This window comes from Miniopterus schreibersii, assembly GCF_964146895.1.
Source record: "Miniopterus schreibersii genome assembly, chromosome: 19".
Lineage (NCBI taxonomy): Eukaryota > Metazoa > Chordata > Mammalia > Chiroptera > Miniopteridae > Miniopterus > Miniopterus schreibersii.
This window is the reverse complement of record NC_138119.1, coordinates 23058773-23082084: the sequence shown is the minus strand read 5'-3', so window position 1 is coordinate 23082084 and position 23312 is coordinate 23058773. Positions and strand designations below refer to the sequence as shown.

The 23312-nt window shown below is 34.9% G+C and overlaps 1 protein-coding gene across 4 annotated transcripts in view; it reads right to left on the bottom strand.

Moving 5' to 3' along the window:
• The window catches only part of SWT1 (SWT1 RNA endoribonuclease homolog), a 63662-nt gene that overhangs the window by 6000 nt on the left and 34350 nt on the right, over positions 1–23312 (bottom strand). For all 4 annotated transcript variants that reach the window (XM_081121752.1, XM_081121749.1, XM_081121750.1 and 1 more), the window contains exons 14-18: positions 21788–21936; positions 17712–17899; positions 16177–16308; positions 8519–8585; positions 6851–6915 (exon numbers count right to left, since the gene is read on the bottom strand). In XM_081121752.1, coding sequence (XP_080977878.1) covers positions 6851–6915; positions 8519–8585; positions 16177–16308; positions 17712–17899; positions 21788–21936 — 601 coding nt within the window. The remainder of the gene's footprint in view (positions 1–6850; positions 6916–8518; positions 8586–16176; positions 16309–17711; positions 17900–21787; positions 21937–23312) is intronic.

Sequence of the window (23312 nt, the reverse complement as noted above, 5' to 3'; positions counted from 1 at the left end):
AAGCAACTTTAATCAAAACAGTGTGGAATTGGCATAAAGATAGACATACAGACCAATGAAACTGAAAGTCCAGAAATAAACCCTCACATACATGATCAATTGATTTTCGACAAGGGTACCAAGACCACTCAATGGGAAAAGAGTAGTTTCTTCAATAAACGGTGCTAGGACAATTTGATATCCACATGGCAAATTAATGAAGTTGGACCTGTTGGACCTGTACCTCAGAACATATACAAAAATGAACTCAAAATGGATTAATGACCTGTTAAAGCTAAAACTATAAAATAATTAGAAAAATATTTGGAGTAAATATTCATGACTTTAGCTTTGGCAATGGATTCTTAGATATGACATCCAAAGCCCAAGCAATGAAAGAAAAAACAAATTAGATGTTATCAAAATTAAAACTTTTTCAACTGAAATTGAAAAGTAAAAATTTTTAAGTAAACAATAAAAATGCAAGAATTATGTATGTAAATTGCCCAGCAAAAATTCTGTTTTGGACAGCACTGATTTCACCTCCCACGAGTCTATCCCAAGTGGCTAGGGAGCCAAGTCAGAGGAAGTATCTCAATGGAGGCTGCAGAAGATGTCAGTGTTACTTTTGAAGACCAACAGAGATTAACAAATTTGCATGGAATACACGTACGATCACAGAGCTGAAGGAAAAAATAGACGTAAAAAAGAAAACTCCAAAACTTAGAAGATGCTTGCGAGGACATCATACTCGCAGATGAAGACTGCTTAATGATACCTTATCAAATCAGCAATGTTTTCATTAGCCATTCTCAAGAAGAAACACAAGAAATGTTAGAAGAAGCAAAGAAAAATTTGCAAGAAGAAATTGACGTCTTAGAATCCAGAGTGGTATCCATTCAGCAGGTGTTAGCAGAATTGAAAGTTCAGCTCAATGCAAAGCAACATAAACCCTGAAGCTCATGAAAGCTAAACATTTTATAATACTTTTAAAATTTGTTTAATAAACTTGAATATTGTTTGGAAAAAAATTATGTTTTGTCCTTTTGGGACAGTAGAAAATTCACATTTTAAGGCAAAAATGCAAATAACCCAGGAACACTTTTGATATAATTCAATTCTGATGAGGTGAGTGTAGGATATTTCCTTTCTACCACCCCGGTGCTCTGCCCCGAGCACCTGTTCAGGTTGACATTTACACAACTTTGAATGGTTTAGTTCAAAGATTCTTGTTCTCTTTTGTGTGTCTGATATTTTGTCTGGATTCTTATCTGGAAATGTTATTTTGGGGTAAAGCATAACATGAAATAGTATTAAAAATAAATCTCTCAAAAAAAATTTGAAACTTTTTGTGTATCAAGAATACTATCGACAAAGTGAAAAGACAACTTACACAATGGGAGAAAATACCTGCAAATTAATATATCTGATAAGGGTCTAATATCCAGAACATATATGTCAAGCTGTCAGGTGCCAAGGTGGTTGACAGTCAACAAGCCAAACTGAAAGTTAACAGTCAAGACTGGATTCATTTACTGCGAGGCTGCAAGCAAGAGGCCAAATGAAAGGTGCCAGCTCCCTAATGCTCCATTTTCCCCACAGAATGATGCCAGGCAAGGGTCAGACAATGTGCAGTGCAAAGAGAGGGCATCATCTCACTAATGAGGAGCCCCAAATTAAGGCTCCTGCCTCTTCATGGACCCGAATGGCTGAGGGTGTCTTAGTCCATTCAGCCTGCCATAGCAAAATATCATAGATTGGGTAGGCAATAAACAACAAATTTACTTTTCACAGTTCTGGAGGCTGGGAAGTCCAAGATCAAGGTACCATCATAGCTACATTCTGGTGAGAACCCTCTTTTATAAGAGTGCTAATCCCATTTATGAGGGTTCCACCATCAGGGCCTAATCGCCTCCCAAAGACTCCACCTTCTGAGATCATCACCTTGGGCAATAGGATTTTAACATATAAATTTGGGGGGGGGGGACATAAACATTCAGACCACAGCAAAGAAGAGCCAAGTGCAGAAAAGCACTGAGTCAGAGTGGAGAAAAATACTTTAGCCAAGGCCTCCAGAAAGGTCTCAGCAGAGGTGCCTCAGCCAAAGCCCCCAAAAGGAGGCCTCCAAATGAAGTTGCCTGGACTTGTAACGCAAGGATGAATGTGAGCATGGCTGCCCAGGGGCAGGGGGCCTGAGCACAGCCTCCAGAAGGCTACGATTCATTAGCTGTGTACTGAGCCTGGTATGGGGAAGGCAGCTTTCTCCAATGGAGCCTGCCAGATAAAGCCAATGGTCAGGCCTGAAAGATCACACATAAGATTTTGGCCTGGAGCCAGATTTCTCATAAAGAATTCTTATAATTCAACAACAGAAAGAAAAATAACCCAATTAACAATGGGCAAAGGGCTTGAATAGATATTTCTCCAAAGAAGACAGAAATGGCCAACAAGCACATGAAAAGATGCTCAACGTCACTGGTAATTAAGGAAATACAAAATCACAATGAGATAAAGCTCCACATTCATTAAAATAGCAATAATAAAAAACTGAAAATTTTAATGAAGGAGTAGAGAAATTAGAACCCTTGTATATTGCTGGTGGGAAGGTGAAATAGTGCAGCTGCTGTGGAAAACAGGCAATTCCTCAAAAGTTAAACACAGGATTACCATCTGACCCAGGACCTCTCTCTCAGGTATACACGTCCCCTCCCCAAAATTGTAAAGAATTGAAAGAATTCAAATAAATACTTGTAAACCAAAGGCAACACTATTCACACTAGCCCCAAAGTGGAAACAATCCAAATGTCCAACAACGGATGAATGGATAAACAAGCTGTGGTACATACATACAATGGAATACTATTCGGCCTTTAAAAGGAATGAAGTGCTGATATGCTACAATGAGATGCATCTTAAGAACATCATGCTAAGTGAATAAAACCAGATATAAAAGGTCATAAGTTGTTTGATTCAACTTACAAGAAACACCCAGAATGAATAAATCCATAGAGACAGAAAGCAGATTAGTGGTTGCTAGGGACTGGGGCCAGGAGGGGAGAACAGAGAATGACTACTTAATGGGTATGGAATTTCCTACTGGGGTGATGGAAATGTCTTGGAACTGGAGAGAGGTGATGGTTGCACAACTGAATGAATGCTCTCAATGCCACTGAACTGTACACTTTAAAATGGTTATTGTTAATTTTGTTATGTGAATTTTACCTCAAAAAAAGAAAAAAGTATATTCTTTTGTATTATCTTCTATCACAAATAATAAGGTCAAACTTACTGCAAAGTATTATTGCATCTATAGACACAAAAATAATGTAATTCTTTTCTAATTAAGACAAAAACATCAAAGGTCTAAATTTGATTTCTAAATTATTTTCTAAGGCCTTTTCTGTCTAAGGCTTCTTGGACAGACCAGGTCAATAATTTAACACAGGGGTTCTCAAACTTGAGCGTGCCCTGGAGGGACTGTCACACAGATGGCTGGGCTCCATCCCCAGAGTTTCTGATTCAGGAGGTCTGGAGTAGAGCCTCAGAGTTTGAAAGTCTTGCAAGTTCCCAGGTGATGCTGACACTCAGGTCCTGGACCCACAGTTAAGAGAACCACAGCTCTAAGGTAATACTGAAAACACTATCAGGGAGCTGATTCCTGGAGCTGGAAAGCAGTCATTCCTGAAAGCACTAGCACAGCAAAAGAAAGCTTCTAATACATAAGCCATCTTACACAGTATATTGTTTGGATATACCAGTGCTTTAGGAGTCTGATGCCACAAACTAGTTAGCATTTCATTTAGAAAGACTGACTTTAGGGATTTGCCTTGCAAACATTCCAGAACAGTCTGTCAAGAATTTACACGGCAGACAAAGTGAATTAAATACTCCCAACTTATTTCTCATGCACACAAAAGACACCACACAAGATATATATTTCATAATCTATTTGATAATCTCATTAATTTACCATCCTGGATTTTCTGAGCAAACTCCTCATTTGCTCAGGGTAAACAGTGCACAGACAGACCATACTGGCAAGAGCAAAAGCAACATCAAAGAGTCTACAAACTAGAGAAGATGGAAACACTAACTGGTTTATAGATAGTGAACACAGAGGTCCTCCAGTGTCATGGAATTCAATTTGGGATCATAGCTACTTTCATTCTGAAACCTCAATTCTTTGCTTTATCAGAATCTATAAAATAGTTTTATGTTCTTCAGCTACTTAATTACATCCCTATTGCAATAAATATGATGCTGGGCATATCAACAGTCTCTTTCCTCACAACTAGCAGTTCGTATTAAAAAACAAAGAACAGGAAATCCAGACATTTTAAGTAATTGCTTTTCTTAGCATTCCTAAAGGTGGCCAACTACATCTGTAAGTGAAACCCCTCTTCTGTTTCATCTCTGAGCCACAGGAAAACTTGGCCCCTTCCACCCGTTGCACTTAGCCTCATGTCTAATATGAACCACTGACACCACAAGAATGTCTCTTGGCAGCTTATTTGAAAACTGAGCTGTGGACTATACCAGAGGCTAATATGGGAGATAAATAGGGCAAATAATTTCAAAACAAACAGAAGAGTAACAAATCTTAAAAGCTATTAATCAAAAGCCTGCTGAAGAGCAATTGCCATTTTTCAATGCATTCAAGATATTAATATATGTGATTTCAAAATCATCCTTTTGGGTATAAGAGGAAGCTTATTAATATCATAGTTCAAATCCCTGGTATTGTAAGTGGAAAGACGACAAATTAGAGAAAAACAGGTACAAGTACTTTAACTTTGAACATTCAACTTTGATCCCTATACCCTCCCTACCTCTCACCACACCCTCCAAAAAAAAACCCTTCCAACCATTCCAACAGTGAGGTGAAGTTAAAATAATTTTAGACATCTGATGGAACCATCCTGCAAGGGACTCCGGCCTCCAAGTTATCTACAGTAGGCTTTCTACACCTTTAAAAGTATGGCTAAGGTTGATAGACATTATATTCTTTGTTTGTTTGTTTTTTGTTTTGTTTAAAATATTACAGATGTCCCTTTTTCTTCCCAATGACCCGTTCCACCCCGTCCCTTCCCCCTCCCCAGTCCCTCTCCCCATCATTGTCCGTGTCCTTGGGCTGTGCATATATGCATATAAATTCTTTGGTTACTCTCTCCCCCTCCACCCACCCACCCTCCTCCATCCCTCTGACATTCGTCAGTCACATCTATGCTCCCATGTCACTGAATCTATTCTGTTCATCAGTTTATTAAGTTCTTTAGATTCCATGTATAAGCGAGGTCATGTGGTATTTGTCTTTCGCTGCCTGGCTTATTTCACTTCGCATAATATTTTCCAGGTCCATCCATACTGTGATAGACATTATATTCTGACACAAATCTCATGTACACACAACCTTTACATGTAAATTGGCTGTAAAGATCTATAAATAAGAGTATAACTAATTGCCCAGCTGGCATGGCTCAGTGGTTGAGCATCGACCTATGAACCAGGAGGTCACGGTTTGATTCCTGGTCAGGGCACATGCCCAGGTTGTGGGCTCAATCCCCAGTAGGGGACATGCAGGAGGCAGCTGATCAATGACTCTCTCTCATCATTTATGTTTCTCTCTCTCTCTCTCTCCCTTCCTCTCTCTGAAATCAATAAAAACATATTTTTAAAAAGTGTATAATTGATTAATTCATAGTCTGAAGATTACAGTAAAAACCATTCTCTCTCCCAGCTACATTATGCATGTCTACTGGCTTCAGGTTTTCTTGGAAAATTTATTTGAATCTAATGAGTGGACTTTATATATATATATATATATATATATATATATATAGTGAACTTTATATATATAAATATATATAGTGAACTTTATATATTTATACATAGCTGTGTTGCTTAATATCAATCCCAGTGTCTTGATCATCAAATAAATTTATCAATTAAAAGTTTTAACGGAAGTACCTTGATAGTTAACTTAGTCACTGATCCTGCATGGTCTGGGGAATGTAAGCCTCTTTCAAAAGGTCTGAGAGGTCAAAGAGGTCAAAGGTATTTTCTTAACAAGACTGAGACATGATTTGCCTTTTGCATTCTCACTCTTGCAAGAATACACAGTTCTCCAGTGATACATGATGTGATTATGGAAACAGAATAAATGCAACAGCTTTGAGAACCCAGCTTTATTCTATTAAGTCAGGCATGAAGAGGTTTGCAAAAATGTGTACAATGCTACTCTCGTCAGTAATATTTTTTGTTTGGGAAAAATGCTTTTCATAATTCTATGCTACTTATCTTAACATGTAATTAATTAGCTACTATTATTTTAAAATAAATATTTTAAATTTATCAATTCCAATCTCAGAGTAAATACAGATAGATATGACCCACATAAATGAAAGCTCTTTGGGGGTCTATAACTTTTTTTAAAATTTTTATTTATTGATTTTAGAGCGAGAGGGAGGAAAAAGGGAGGGAGGAGGAGAGAGAGAGGAGACATTAATTTGTTTCCACTTATTTATGCATTCATTGGTTGATAACTTGTATGTGCCCTGACCCAGGATTGAACCCACAACCTTGGTGTACATCAGGACAATGCTCTAATCAACTGAGCTACCTGGCCAGGACTTCAATAACTTTTTAAAATATAAAGGAGTCCTGAGGCAAAAAATTTTGAGAACCACTTTAAACCTCATACCTGTAATACACACACACACACACACACACACTCTCACACACAGCCCTTTTGTATGTATGAAATATTTTATACTGATAAAGGAAAAAATCATAGTGTAGTAAAGACATAAAACAAAGTAATAAAAAAAACAACCCTTCACCACCAGTATATCTATATATAGATATGACTTACCGATACTCAGTCTGTGAAACGCAATCATAAAGTTCCTGGGCAGTAAATTTGACGCTTTTATTTACCTGAAATGAATGAAGATGTAGTTATTAAAAATGCATATTAAATCAAATGAGTAGTAAGAGCACCATTAGAGTGGCCCATATTCTGAGGAAGTAGAATGTCAAGTTTCTAGTTTTTGCAAAGAGAACAGAATAGTAAGAATCAGAAGTTCAGTGACCATAATGCTAACACTGAACTATGCATAAAAATATCAGTCCTGTTGTTTCAACCTAATCTGTTCCTAGAACCAGGAGTAAGATGGGCCTGGGGTTAGTGAAAATCTCAACAAACAACTGCTCTGTATATCAAATGGACAAAAAAATGTACTTCATGAAACAGTCATGCTGCAGTTAGCCTAGCCTCTTGAAATGTTTCTGATTTTCAATATTTATTTTCTAGGAAAAGTAAGTAAATTGTATTAAAAACACTTTAAATACTAAAAACTTAAAGGGCTGAAGTGGATTTGGGGTCACATAGGTAGACTAGTATAAGCAGAAACAGCCGCATCTTGTTTATATCTGAACATCAGAAATAATTCACACTGAAGAAAAAGTCAAGTATTCGACTCTAACAGCACTTGAATACTATGCTGACCCTTCCAAAAGTTATTACTGAATAACCTTCACTTTCATTTAAATACAAAAATTATAAACTATGTGGAAACGTCTGTTTATAAAAAGTTTGATTTATAGGCATTTTCTAAAGAAAAGTATTTTTCAGACTATTGAGGTCTAAATATTTAAACTAGCATGTTTAAGTTCATAAATATGTATTATAATCCAGACGCAATATATAATACTAAAAGTCCTTTATCATACAACAGCCAGTGGCGGCACACATGTAGTGCACATGTTGAAGCAATTCTGTGTCTCAAGGCTTTACTACTGATGTAAGTTGTATTTTACTTATGTGTAGGGAAAAATCTAGAAATTCATCATATTCCTTCGAGTAGCGCATTTTAAAAATTAAACAAACACACACACTTAAAAAGCAAGAATGGGAGCATGTGCAAAGAGCTTTAGGCAAACAGAAACTAAAGATCAACAGAATACTTTCCTTGGATCAGCAAGGAAGAGGAAAGCATGTAGGTTAACTTATAAAATACGCTGGAGCCTCACCACAGCCCTAACTCCAGGGCCTGTGCTGCTGCTATAAAGGAAATTAAATCTGAGCTTTACTTTTCAGTATCAGTGGTTCTCAACCAGAGGTGGTTCTTCCTTCCCAGAGGCCATCTATGGAGGTGAGCTGGGTGGGGTGCTGGGATATCTTTGGTTGTCACAACCATTGGGGAAACTACTGACACATAGTATCTGAGGAGCAGGAATGTTAAACAACATGCAAAGTTCCACAAAATGACATAATAACCTGTCAAAAATGCCAACAGCATCCCTGATGACATACAATTCTGAGTTGTAGAAAGTGTCATATTATAGGATTCTACTGTATGTTTTTACTTAGAGAACAAAAAAAACTGATTATGTCACTGGTAAACTTCTGTGGCACTCAAGAATTTAAAATAAACATCAATTAAATAGCATTCCATTATGTTTTAGAACTCTACTATGTTAATTTATATTAAAATTTGCTTATGGTGGAAATATAAACATTTAAAAATATTGTTCATACCTCATGTTTGATTAGGAAGTTATAGAGAGTCTCAACATCTTGATAATTACTATTGGGGGCCAAAATCCTAAAAAAATAAAATATAATAAAAACAAAGGAAGAGGAATGAATTAATGAAAAAAATAGTACCTGAAATTTTCTTCAAAACATATCCATACTGTGAGAGATAACTTGTATAATAATCTTACTAGAATGTTTACAACCTTTTTTAGTTTTTATCAATTAAAAATTTTAAAACCATGAACTTAATTTAATAGAGATCAACTTATTAAAATATTTTCATTTACACTGATACATCAATTAATCAATAACCATAAGCATTCTGTGAAATTATAGTTCACATGGTACAGATTTCTCAAAAGAGACATAGAAATGTGCATGCATTTATATTCCGTATCATTTAGGCTGCAGGTAAAACTTAAAGTTATCTCCCACAGAAATGTTCAACCAATCCAACTGACAACTGATTAAGCTGTCAGACACATACAGTATATAACACAAAAACACAAAATAACAAATGAAAACAAGGAAAAAGTAAAAAATAAAAATAAAGAAGATGGAAGAACTTTTTCTCCTTCTAGCAGTAAAGTATTAATTTTCATTTTCTTATATTAAGTATTTTTTAATTCTTTCATGATGAAGAATTATTTTCTTTTGGGGGGAAAAAAGGAAAGCAGTCTTTCATTATGGTATAGTGGTTATTAGCATGCCTGTCTGGGTTTATTGAGCTGTGTGACCTTGGGTGAGTTTTGTGTAATTTTCCTTATCTGTTAAATGAGGATGTAAGTAATAGTCCATACTTCATAGGGTTATTGTGAGAATTAAATGAGCTACTATACAGAAAGCCTTTATGACAGTGTCTGGTATTCAGCAAGCACTATATATTAATTATAACAGTAACAACAACTATTATCATCTAATAGTTTCAAGCCACAGAGTAAGTGCACAAAGATCTAACTAATGAGAAATCAAGCCACCTCAACTGATTCTTAAATTCTGAGTGCTTGAATTACAACAATATCTCTAGGAGCATTTGAGATCTGGATCCCAGCATATGTGGTCAGTTTGGCTTGAATAAAATCTTATAAAAATTCAAAAAGGAAAAAACCCAAAAACCAAAAAGTAATGTCTGTAGGTCCTCTTATCCTTGCCAATGCTTGATATTGTCAGAGTTATTGTTGATACTGTTAGAGTTAACTGGCCTCAATAACCTTATTATATCTTTAATCTAGTTGGCCTTTATTAGACTGTGGGAGAGCTTTCATAAATAATTTTTCAAGATATAGTTGAATTTTTAAAGGGGCTATACTCCCTTGGAGGAGACACATACAGAATATCTTTAAGAATATACAAAAATCAAAATAAGAATATCATTTCATGGAAAAAGGTTTTTTGCCAACAAGTAATTTTAAAATACAAATAATTTCCTAATTACAGCTTGTTCTATCTAACCCTGTGACTTAGTGTAAACAAACTATCAGCAAAGTAGAATAATTTACACCTATTCATTATTATAGCTTTGGAAATATCCAAAAAGAGGGTAAGAGAATGAGATGAAACAAGACGTTTTATATTAAGAGCCTTATAAATTCCAAGCTGATTAGCACAAAAGAAAGTACTAGCAAATAAAATTAACATTTCTCTGTCCTGAAATGCTTTACAGAAAAACCGGTTTTGGGAAAATCAGCTATTTATCTATAGCAACAAGTCATATCCAAAGTAAGAAACCAAAAAATTACATCATCCTAGTTTTCCAATTAGCAAATAATTGGAAAAATTTTAAACTCCCAACCTGGCTTTATTCGAAACAGTTTAACTGAGGTATAGCTTACATACCATAAAATTCACTAATTTAATAAAGTTACCAAGCTGTACAGCAATCACCACAACCCAATTTTAGAACACTTCCTTCACCCACAAAAGGTCCCTCTTGCCGGTTTGCAGTCATTCTCTGTTCTCACCTGTCCAACCCCAGCTCCAGGCAACCAGTAATCTACTTTCTGTCTCTTTCTGGACTACACTGTTTTCTCAGTCTGTAAGGGCTTTCCTTCTCACCACCACAAAAGCACAGTTGTAACTATAAAAAATAGCACTCTATGACACAGTCTAGTAGGTGAGGCAACCTCTAGTGGATAAAGGCTAACCCTCACAACGTATGTGGTAAGCAAGACGCACACTAGAAGTGCCCAGCCAGAACAAGACCCCCTGTATTCTTTCATTCAACAAATAATCGAGACCTACTATGAGTCAAGAACTATTCTAGGCCCTTGGAAACAACAGTGAACAAAAAGATAAAGATTCAGAGTAGACCAAAGCAACATAGTTCTAAAAAGCCTAGGAAAGAAAAAAATCCTGACCCGGCACAGGAAGATAATGAAAGAAGAAAAATAGCACATTCTTGTCCATTTGAGACTCTTCTTTCCACTTTTTAATTGCTACTTTTAACAAACTAGTGTACAAGTTATTTCTATGACAAAACCCCAGAATTTTAAGTTTCTAAGAAAGAAGTTATTTTCTCCAAATGTAAACACTTGATTACTTGATAAAATAGCATAGAATTATATTCTAATGAAGAAAGGTTTATTGGCATGTCAACATTATTCAGATATATTAGTTATAATCAGAATAAATCTATCCATGTTATTTCTTAGAACTAAACTATACATTATGGGATTGGTTACAAAACTTGTTATCCTCAAAGAATGTTTTGAGGTAAACTTAGCCACAAACAGACTAAACAACCTCTATTAAAATACAGTCACTTTAGAGTTGAATTTAGACTTCATTATGTCCTAAGAACGCTGAGTTTATGAGGATGGAATTTGGCCTGGTATAAAAAAAGTTGCCAACTTTTACTAACCAGAAGTACAGCTTGTTGGAAATACACAGAAAATAAAATGGAGAGAAACGGTTTATGGACTTTCATGCCTTAGTAATTCCCCACACAAAAATTCTTGAGAGGTCAGCCTTCTCTACAGCTCTCTCATTGTTTTTTTCTTATACCAGAATAAAGACAAAAGACTCTTTGAATGAAAGCCCTAAAATTGCCTTCGATGGCAACTTTTAAAAAAAATAACAGAATGAAAGAATTAGCCCTTAGAGGAAATACTTTTCAGAAAATGGCTATTTTTATTTATATATCTACATCTGTCCTTTCAAGTAAAATTCATAACCATCAATAAGTATTTATCAAATGCATACTGTTTTTTCAAATGTATATTATTCTAAGAGCTACAGAATAAAAAAGAAAATTAAGAGACATAGTTGCGTATCTTCAAGTTAATATCTTTGAAATTTCACTTTACAATTTTGGAATTAGAATCGGGGAACAGATATCTCAAGTAGGCTTTAATCTGAAGCTCATAGACTATTTACAAACCAAGTCTGATCTGAATGTACTTTAACATCAACAATAATACATATCTTACTGAACACTTACTCAAAGTCTGACACTCCTTTTAACACCCTGAATTTAGTTATGTGACCTTGACCAAGTCACCTACTTTTCTGCACCTCAGCTCCTCATGTGTGAAATGAGGAGAAAGCAATATTGCCATATGAACTAAGTACAGTAATGTACCTAAAGTGTTTAGCATAATGCCTAGCATATGTCAATAAATACTGGCTGCTTTGAGAAGCAGTTTTCGGGTGTAGAAACCGAGGGTCGGAGTTGTTAAGCCCTTGCCAAGATCACACTGAGAGGTGGTAGGTGTCCAAACCTCTCTTGGGTTTGCTCTGGAGCTCATGCTTTCTCAGTGATAAAAAGAATAATCACCACCATCTTCTTGCTTTTATTTTATTATTATTTTTTAAAAATATATCTTTATTGATTTCAGAGAGAGGAAAGGAGATGGAGAGATATAGAAACATCAATGATGAGAGAGTCACCGATCGAGCCCACAACCCGGGCATGTGCCCTGACCGGGAATCAAACCCCGATGGCCTGGATCCTAGGTCGACACTCAACTGCTGAGCCACGCCCGGCCGGGCCCCATCTTCTTGCTTTTAAATGATTTTATGAAACCAAATGAAATAAAGTTCTTTTAAAATAAGAAAATTTATATGTAAAAACTCTTTAATTTCCCTTTTTATCAAATGCTCTGGCAAACTATTTTGTGCATGTTTGAACACTAAATCTCTGTAGTTGTTTCATCTTTCTCAAAGCCACAGAGGTTAGCACAACTGACACTCATTGTAAGTCCTGACTCTTAACCGCATAAGCACTTTGAGTTCTCTATTTATATATGAACAATTAACACTAAGTAAGCAGCATGCTCATCTAAATTAAACAAGTTTCATTTCCATCTCATCTAATACTAGATAAACATCAACGTATCTCTAAGGAAAAAAAAGACTATGCCACTCAATCTTTAAAAAAGAGACAAAAGTTAATAGAATAATCTGACTAAAATTAAAAAGCAAATAATGCATTAAAATGAACTAACTTCTAAGTAGGATTTCAAAAATTCAAATAAAACTATTTTCCTATTAAGGAAAAATAAAGCCACAGACTCAGGAATAGTCAAGTCTAGAATATTCAAGTTTAATATCTAATTCCAGAAGGTCAAAGGAAAGAGAGTATGTTTTTGGATATTTATAAATCATAATTTACATGCCACAGAACTGAGTAAATTATGTTCCCTGCTGGCAAGACAAAGTTTTACATTAATATAATATCTAAAAGTTTCTTGAGTGTGAAAAAAATTAAAGGTAAGTTTAAAAAGTAATTACATGGCTTATTTCATTTAGCATAATAATGTCCTCAGGATTCATCCATGATGTAGCATGTACCAGAATTTCCTGCTTTTTTAAGGCTGAATACTATTCCATTGTATGTATGTACCAATTTTGCTTACCTATCAGTGGATGCACACTTGGGTAGTGCCCACAGCTTACCTATTGTGAATACTGCTGCTATGAACATGAATATGCAAATATCTTTCAGACACTGTTTTCAATTCTTTTATGTATATACCTAGAGTAGTCAAAATCATGAGACAATAGAATAGTGGCTGCCAGGGGCTGGGGAGAGGGGGAAATGAGGAGTTACTATTTAAGGAAAATAGAGTTTCAGTTATGCAAAATGAAAAGGGTTAAGGAGATGTCTGGTAGTAATGGTTGCACAACATTATGAATGTATTTAATACCGCATTAATACATTTTTAAGTACACTTAAAAATGGTAAAGATGATAAATTTTATGTATGTGTATTTTATCATAATAAAAAATTGGAAAAAATTACATGAAATGAAAATGTTTATAGTATTATTTTTAAAACTTATTTTATATATTCTAAAGCTAAGAACTGATTCAAGACTTAAATATTATTATGAATCACTATAACATCATTACTGAGGATAGTATCATTTATTCAGCATCTTCTCAGTGCCAGGAACTGAACAAATGCTATCTCCTTTAATATCTGTAACTATTATAAATTATAGATTAGGAAACAAATACAAAAAGGTTAATTAACCTATTTAGGTGACAGAGCTAATAACTGGATGGAGCTGGGATTCAACTTCAGATCATTCTCATCCTCACAGCTCTGGCTGTTCTCATTTTATTTAATACAGTGACATGCCTGGATAATACCAGCAAATTGGATTTTGCTGATGATGAATTTAAGTTGTATTACTGATAAATCCACCCATAGTCAGCCAAAAATAAGTTTTAACAGAACTCATTTTGATTTAACATGACTCTTTCTTTAAAAAAATTTAAGCCTGGCCAGGTGTGGCTCAGCAGTTGAGCATCACCCTGTGATGCAGGAGATTGTGTTTCGATTCCAGGTCAGGGCACATGCCTGGGTTGTGGGATCCATCCCCAGCTGGGGGCTTACAGGAGCAGCCGATAACTCTCTCATCATTGATGTTTCTATCTCTCTCTCTCCCTCTCCCTTCCTCTTTCTGAAATCAATAAAGATGTATATTAAAAAAAAATTTAAGACCTCATATACACTTAACAAAATAATTATTAACTTCTATTAATTTTTACTTAAATGCCTATTGTCTAAAAGGTTTTAGTAGTCTCCTGTTGACTAGTGAACACTGAAATGAGCAAACTTTTTATTAACAATGCCCTCTACTGGTAGTTCAAGAGGTGATAATATACTTACTCTAGGAAATTGGATTCGTTTCTTTAAGTGTGGTACCCCACCACCTGCACTCAAATCCCCCGGAAACTTTGATAAAAATACAACTTCCCTCCTTCACAAAATATCTACAGATATTGTGATTTCAATAATTCTGTGGTAAGATCTAGAACTCCGCATTTTTAACAAGTTCCCCAGCAAATAAATGAAGAATCACTGGTTTGGTTAGTTACACCAACACCTGACTTTCAAAGGACAATAACTTTCTGCAAAGCTCTGTAAAGGCATCACTATACCTTTTATAGATAAAGACTGAGGCTTAAGACAATTTACCCCAGGCCATACATGATAAAAAGTAGCAGAGCCACTAATATTTTCTTATTCTTGGTGGTATGTGACCTTAAAGGAAAGAGTAAGAAAATGTATCAGCCTTAAAATCCAAATATTAATTTCTTTATATACAGCTACATAGGCAGTACATGCTATACCTTTTCAACCCTGGTTCCACAGGAAAATCACCTGGCGAGTTTGTAAAAAGGCTTATGCTCAGGCCTCACTCCCAGAGAGTCAGGTTTTACAGGCTTAGTGTAGGGCCTGGACATTCTTCTGTTTTTCAAAGCTCCCTGATTATTATAATCAGCCACCAGCATGAGTACCACCACTTAGGCCAGTGGCACTAGGTCTCTGAGTGTACAGAGCTACCTGGAGGACACAGACTGCTGAGCCCCAGCCTCGGGTTTCTGACTCAGTAGGTCTGGTAGGGTTTGAGAATTATATTTTTAACAAGTTCCAGGTGGTGACGATGATGCTGGTTCCGTGACCACACTTTGAGAACCACTGGTTAAGCATATCGTTAGTGGTTCTCAACCTTGCCTACACATTAGAATTGCCAGGAGAAATTTTTAAAATTCTGATAGGCCAATTACGTCAGAATCTCTGGGGTAGGGGACCCAGGCATCAATATGTTTAAAGCTCCTAAAATTAAAAAGGTTTGTACAGCAAAAGTTAATAAAATCCATTAATATGTTAACAAATATCTAGTGATTTTCCAAGAAGGTAGTATAGTATGAAATATTTCCAAAGCTATCTGAACCAGAAACAAGTCTGTCAAGGTACATAATTAATGGTCATAAATGTGAGAAATACCAGCCTATAGGATAGAGTGGAAACTACTTTGAGTCACCTCCAACCTTGATCCAGCCTCTTTTGCCAAACCCTTCCTCCCTCCACTACATATGTCCCTATTAAAATATTAATAACTCTCTATTGCAATTATCTGCCTTAACATGGCTGTTTGTACTATTTCTACAAGCTCATTGGAGTCAGAGGTTGCATTTAGTATGCCTAGCATAGCTGGTGCTCAATAAGCTGTTGAGAAACTCAATACATACTGATATCCCTATCCGTAGAAAAGGTAGTGTCAAGCAGGTAGTGTCAAAACAGTATATGTATATATACTGTATTAGTTTATAAAACTTGCTGGAAGACTCCCAGCAACTTACAAGAAGCTGATAAGCCTAGAAGAAAAAGTAATAATAAAACTTTAAAATTAATTCATATTTACCTCTGAATTCCTTCAAGAATATTCTTCACAGCTGCCATCAACTTTTGAAGATATATAAACGCTTCTTCAAACGATGGTATTTTTGAGGAAGTCAGAGCTGAATTTGAACCCAATCTCTGAAACACATCTGTGCTGAAATAGAGAAAAGGCAAAGATACTCATAGGTACACACGCATATTTACTGTAATTCAAGTATTTCAATTTCTAGTGTATAAAATATTTATAGCTGATCTCTCATAATACTAATCTATTTAAATTGTTTTCTCCTAAGAGTTTAGAGTTCTAGCTCTTACATTTAGGCCATCTATCCATTTTGAGTTAATTTCTGTATGTAGTATAAGATCAGGGTACAACTTCGTTCTTTTGCATGTAGCTATTGAGTTGTCCCAGCATTATTTGTTAAAGATACCATTCTTTCCCTATTGAATGGCCTTGGCATCTTTGTTGAAATCAACTGACCATAGATGTATGCATTTATTTCTGTACTTTCAATTCCATTCCACTGACTTATGTGTCTATTTATTCCAGTAGCACAGTTTTGAACACTGTAGCTTTGTAAATCTTCCAATCCATGAACACTGTATTTTTCCATTTATATAGATCTTCTTTAATTTCTTTCAAAAATGTTTTGTAGTTTTTCAGTGTAAAAATCTTGCATCTTCTTGGTTAAATTTATTCCTAAGTATTTTATTCTTTTTGATGATAATGTAAGTAGAGTTGTTTTATTTCCTTTTTGGATTGCTCATTGCTAGTGTATAGAAAGACAACTCGTTCTGTGCATTTATTATTTTAAAAATAAAAACCATAAACTTATTTTATTTAAAACTATTTCTTTTCAACTTTTTATACATTTAGAGCCAGTCGTCATAGAAAACATGAAAAATTCAGGAATGCAGAAAGAAGGAAATGTGTAGTGCCCATAGTCCACCAACTAGAGATAAGCATTATTAAATCCATGAAGCATTAATCATTAATAGTATCTAACACTTACCCAAATTCCTCATAAACAGAAAAGACAAAAACCTGAGCTGGTGTGCTGTAAGTTCACAACCGATAACTGAATTACAAGAACACAGTACAAGGAGATGGCATTTACTGTGTGTGTTAAGCGCTCTAGTAGTTTCAGGTGAGTAATTGTGCATGAGGCCTACCAGAACTTCAAATGAACATATCTACATGAAAGGGCCAAGCATAAATATGTTGAAAAGTTCTACAGTGACTCAGGTACACAATCAGGCATGAGAAACACTGAAATAGACTTTAATAACTTTACACTAATAAAGTAGAATAAGCACTTTTCACTTACTGAAATACTACAATGTAAAGTCTATTATCCAGAAATTTCCCAGAACTCTTCAAGGAATTCTGATGTACACTCCTATTTAGGCATCACTGTTTCTAAGGTATCAATTTGACAAAAGACCCTCAATAAGATAATCTAGTACATTAAACTCACAATCCAAACACTAACTGTTCAATGAAAAAGAGTAATGATGGAAAACCCTAAAATTCAAAGATTCTTAAACATTTAATACCTGTTCTCATATATTGTAATCCAAACACTCTCTAAGACAGACCAGATTTCTTGATGCTTGTTGGTTTGGGGAAGATGAGAGCTTGAGAAAACGAGGATTTGTTGGTTGTCAGACTTCATTGGAGAAGTATCTTCTTGCTTTTTACCTGCTGTATTTTCTGAAGGATTTCGATTAAGTTTTGCCTTGGCCTGGGGAAATAAGTATTACATAAAATGCAGCTAGTCCTTCACTAGTAAGTGAGAGAAAAAGAATGCCAATTGTACTTCCAAATGTTCTATCTTTCTGGGAAGTGCTGACTATTCTCTGTCCTTGATTACATACAGAATATTCCCAGAAAAGTATCAGAGCTAAAATTTTTTTTTCCTTTTCCATTTATATCAAACAATATTTCCAATCTATTTATTAGAGTGACCTTTCTTAGTTAACATACTAATATCAATTTAACCTCTTCTGCACATACGGTATTGAACTAGAGAGAGGACACCTAGGAGATACAATGATAAATAGGTATACTCAAGTCTCCAAGCTCCTTATAATCCAGTAAAAAGAATGATATTCAAAGGGCTATAAAAAATAAAATCAGGATAGAATATAAGCCTTATCCTATGGGCAATGGTGAACCGCTGAAGGCTTCTCAAGAAATGATACATTCAGAACTGCACTCTAAGACAAAATGGAACAGAAGAAAGTGGAGGTAAGAAACAGGTTAGGCCCTGGCAGGTTTGCCTCAACTGGTTGGGCACTGTCCCATGCACTGAGAGGTTGCTGGTTCAATTCCCAGTCAGGGTACATGCCTGGGTTGTGGGCTCAATCCCCAGTGAGTGGGTGGTGGTTGTGCAGGAGGCAGCCGATCGATGTTACACTCTCACATCAATGTTTCTCTCTTCTCCCTTCCTCTCTCTAAAAATCAATAAACTATTCTTAAAAAAGAAAAAGAAAAAAAAGAAAAAGAAAAAAGAAACTGGTTAGAAGGCTATTGAAATAATTCAGGAGAGGTGTCCTGAGAACTTGAATTAGGTAGGAAAATGCAGTAGAATGAAAAGAAAAAAAGTATGCAAGAAATATTTTTAAAGACTTGCCAAAGACTAGATTCAAGGACCCTAAAATTTTTTTAACCTAGATGTCTAGAAAAATGGCACAAATAAGAGAAATTTAGGGTGTCTATAAAGTCTAGAAATGTATCTTAAATAGATTGAACCTCCTTGGGGGTCAATGGGGAGAAAAAAGTGGACATCTGTAATACTGTCAAAAATAAAGATAAATTTTTAAAAAATTAGATTGAACCTTCTTGATTACTTTTCCAAAGAAATGTAAAGACAGCTTTATTCAGGGAAAGTGGAATACAAATACTTCCAAGCAACGCATCTCAGAAACATGCAGGCATTGGTGGAAATGTCTGTGCTACATTCACTGCCGTTTTAAACAGCACATTATACTATGCATTGCTGATGAAGGACAACACATTGAACGTGTCGTGTATTATAATATAATAGCAATAAACCATTCATGTTTATGTTTCTGGATTTTATGGCCACCTTTAATAAAGCCAAAACTAAAGACTGGCTAGAGATAAGGGAAAGGAGACAAGCATTACAGTAGATAAGATTCTTAGGAGAGCATCAAAACAGGTAAAAAACCCTAAAGGGTGAAAGGTGGAAACTAACATAAAGAAAAAGAGAGACCAACAAGATAAGGGAAGAATCAGGAGTATCCAATAGCAAGAAAAGCCATGAGAGAGGTTTCAGGAAAGAAAGGGTGGGCAGCATCAAGTGCTGAAGGAAGGCTGAGAAAGAAGAGTGAGAGAAAGCGAGGGAAGGGTTGGTTTGATCTTTAGAAGGCAAATGATAACCTAATTCTTCTAATGGAGCGTGAAGGCAGAATTCTACTTGTAAAGGGTTGAGGGTTAAGTGAGTAAAGAAATGGAAACAGTGGTTATAGGTTGCTCTTTTAAGAAGTTTGGTAGTTGATGGAAGGAGATAGTACAGTAATTGTATGCTCAATGAAAAATATTTAAGAATAGATCTGAGCTTATTTTAAAGCAAAGTAAAATATTAAAGTGATTTTTAGAAAAATATTACCTTGGGGGAAAAGATCAACTTAGGTAAAAAAAAAAATATGAGAAAATTTTAACTATAAGTTTAAAATATTGGGTTTTGGGTCTTGGCTCTACTGTAACTTCTTTGTGAACTTATATAAAATCACTTTTTCTCTAGATTTCCTTGCTGATAAAAGTATCATTTCCAAGGTTAGTTTCATGCTCATCAAATTAAAAAAAGAAAAGAAAATTCCAATACTATTAGTAATAACAGTTAATATTTACTGAGCATTTATTATACACTGGAACTTTCTAAGAACTTTTATCTACTATTTCACTTACTCTTCACAACTACTTTATGAAACAGATACCATGATTATTCATATTTTATAACCGAGGTGTTTTCTGGGTAGCTCATGTAAAGTCACACAGATGGTAAGAGGCATTCACAGGATCTGACCTTCAGCAACCTGACTATGAGTGGGGTTATGATCCCCCTCCAACTGTAAAAGTAAATACCACCCTTTCCTATCTTTTGGGGCAGGAAGAAAAAAAATTATTTCCTGTTTTTGCCAGTTTACATTAATTATGAACTTAATAAATACACATGGATGGAAAGACAATATTGTGTTCTGAGATAAAATTTTTACTTTTATTTTTTAAATTTATCTTTATTGTTGAAAGTATTATAGATGTCACGCTTTTCCCCCAACTGATCCCCTCCACCAGGCATCCACCCACGTCCCTCCCCAGGCCTTCTCCACATTATTGTTTGTGTCCATAGGTCATGCATATATGCATCTAATGAGATAAAATTTTTAAATCATCACATAATGCTTTTTGTCTTCAGCTCTCAAACAGCAGTGTTACAACTATGCCAGTGGATTTCTTTATCGCACACTAATATAGCACTTATGTACTAGGCACTAAGTCCTTTACACATATTTATTACTCCTCATCTCAGTTTTGTGGCAGAGATTATTATATTCATTTTACAAAAGAAGGAATTAAGGCTCAGAGAGGTTAAACAACCAAAGGTCAAAACACAACTATTCAAGACCAATCTTAATTATTCTATCATCCTGTAGAGCAAGTCTTATTCTTTTTTTGATGGTTGGAAGGCTTATAAAAGAAAAATGCGCATATTCTTTTCCAGTTCCCACCCTCCTTATACAAAAACCTGGAAAATGACCATGTTAGTTAACTTTCCATTTTGGTTCTCTCAGAAGCCTTTTCAGAAGCAAACAAATAGTAAATATTCCTCTCTTCCTGATTTGCTACACTTGGTAAATTAAGATTAGGGGGATTTTTTTTTAGTTACTATGTTTACTTCAAAATTAATTTCCTGATTAATTATGTTAGTTACATAAGATATCCTTATTCTTTAGGAAATACATATAGAAGTATTTAGGGTTAAAGGGGAATCACATCTGCAATGTACTCAAAGAGTTCAGAAAAATGTGTGAAACGTAAGGCAGGTAAGAACACAGGGAAAACAATAAAGCAAATGTGATAAAATGTTAACATTGAGGAATCTGGGTAAAGGATATATATGGGAATTCTATGTACTACTCTTGCAATTTTTGTGTGTAGATTTGAAATTATATCAGAATAAAAAGTAAAACAAGAACAACATTTCTGAACACCACTCTCAGAAATTTGATTCAGTAAGGTTTGAGAGAGGCTTGGCACCTGCATGTTTAAAAAAATTCCCAAAGTATTTTGATGCATGTTGTGGTCCACTGGTTTATAGCACTGGGAAATGAATCTTCAAACAACAGTTCATAGCTTTCTTCTATCCAATAAATAAAATAATTAAAATCCCAACAACTGCTGTGACACTACTTCCATAGGACAATGTGTTTTATAACTTGTAATAAGAACTGCTTACTCAACATTCAATTCATTTAATAGTTTACTTAATGCCTCTGTATGTTAAAGTAAGTTAAAATTAAAATAGCCTTTCCCTACTGTTATCTGCTAAATACATTTAGAATGTATGTGATTAGCTATTCTAAATGGCATTTCAAAGGTGTCCTACCTCTGAAAATGTTTGGAGTAGTTTGTTGACTTGAGAAAAGGCCTGCGGAAGAATACCATCATAATTTGACCTTGTACTGAAAGCATGTAACAGGCTTTGAGAATCCTGAAGCAGGAATTTCACCGTTGTAAAATCCACTGCATTGTTAGCTGGTAATAGAAAATTAAGAAGGAAAAAACATGTAAGAATGAGTATACAATTCACAAAATGTCTTTGGAAAACTAATCTAATATTAATTGTGAGATTTAAGACAAGTACACATTTATACCTACCAGCCACTCCTAATTTATCTCTCTGGTATAAAAAGCAACAATTAAACAGACTTAGTTACAAAGTGCTTGGAGTTGATTCTGGTATTCTGTATTTAGATTCCAGGAGTTCCCACAACATGGTCAACTCAAAGACATACTCTTCAGAAAAGAGAGCTAATCACCAAACAAATGAGTTAACCACAGATTTTCAAAACTGAGATTGTTTCACATACAAATTACTATGGAGGCATCAGAGGAGTAACATTTTGGTGGTAAGCACATAAATTATATGTGGTACTTCTCATAATCAACTCAGTTATTATGTAGTAATTTACCTTCAATTTCCATTACATGAAATATAATACTAGATTTACTGAAAATAACCTGTTTTCTCTCTGTGTATGACACATTTAGCAAAAAATAAATAAATTGGGTAACAGTAAGCTGGGGGCAAGAGAAGCTAGCAGAATTTTTCCCCCCTGTAAATTAGCAAAGTGAGTTCATCTACAAGTAATAATTTAAAGGTATAATTTTCTCTCAAGGAACTAAAATTACATTAAATTCTCAAACCAATTAGGAGAGGTGGTGACAATACTTTGAAAGATTTAAAAAGTTATGAATAAAGTTAAGTAATTTTCTAATGTCACCAAAACCCAAAATAAAAAGAATTTTTTCCATTATTAAGATAGAGTGCTACTAACAATTTTCAAAGGAATTCAAAATAATCATGCTACAATGTGTTTTATTTAATGCTCAGTTTCAGCAACTGTTATATTCCAAAACACCAGCATGGTTTTTCACTGACACTATGAGTTAAAAAAATAAAGAATTCCCCTGTATCACTTACACAGTGAATATTTGCTCGTGAAATACTGAAAGGTCAAATGAAAATTAAAGATAAATTTTAATAATTAATTACACAATATTGAGAATTCTAATCTAATGTGATGGTTACAGCCAAGCTTCTGGCTTTCCTTTTACCAAGCAAACAAATAGTATATTTCTGTACAAAACACTTTTAGTTATTTTTAAAGTCAATGACTAGATTAAATTCCTGTGGGAAAAGAGAGATGAGAGAGATGCTACACACAGGACAGAATGGAGATTCAATGAACCTAGTAAACCTCCTGAGTAGGAGAAACTGGATACAACTTTTTTTAAGGGTACTTCTCAAATGTGGTCTATGTTCTTTAGGGCTTATATCCTTGAATTAGTCACTTTATTTCTGCCTTACGAAAATTCTTTACAAAGATTATGAGCAAAAGGGAAATAAC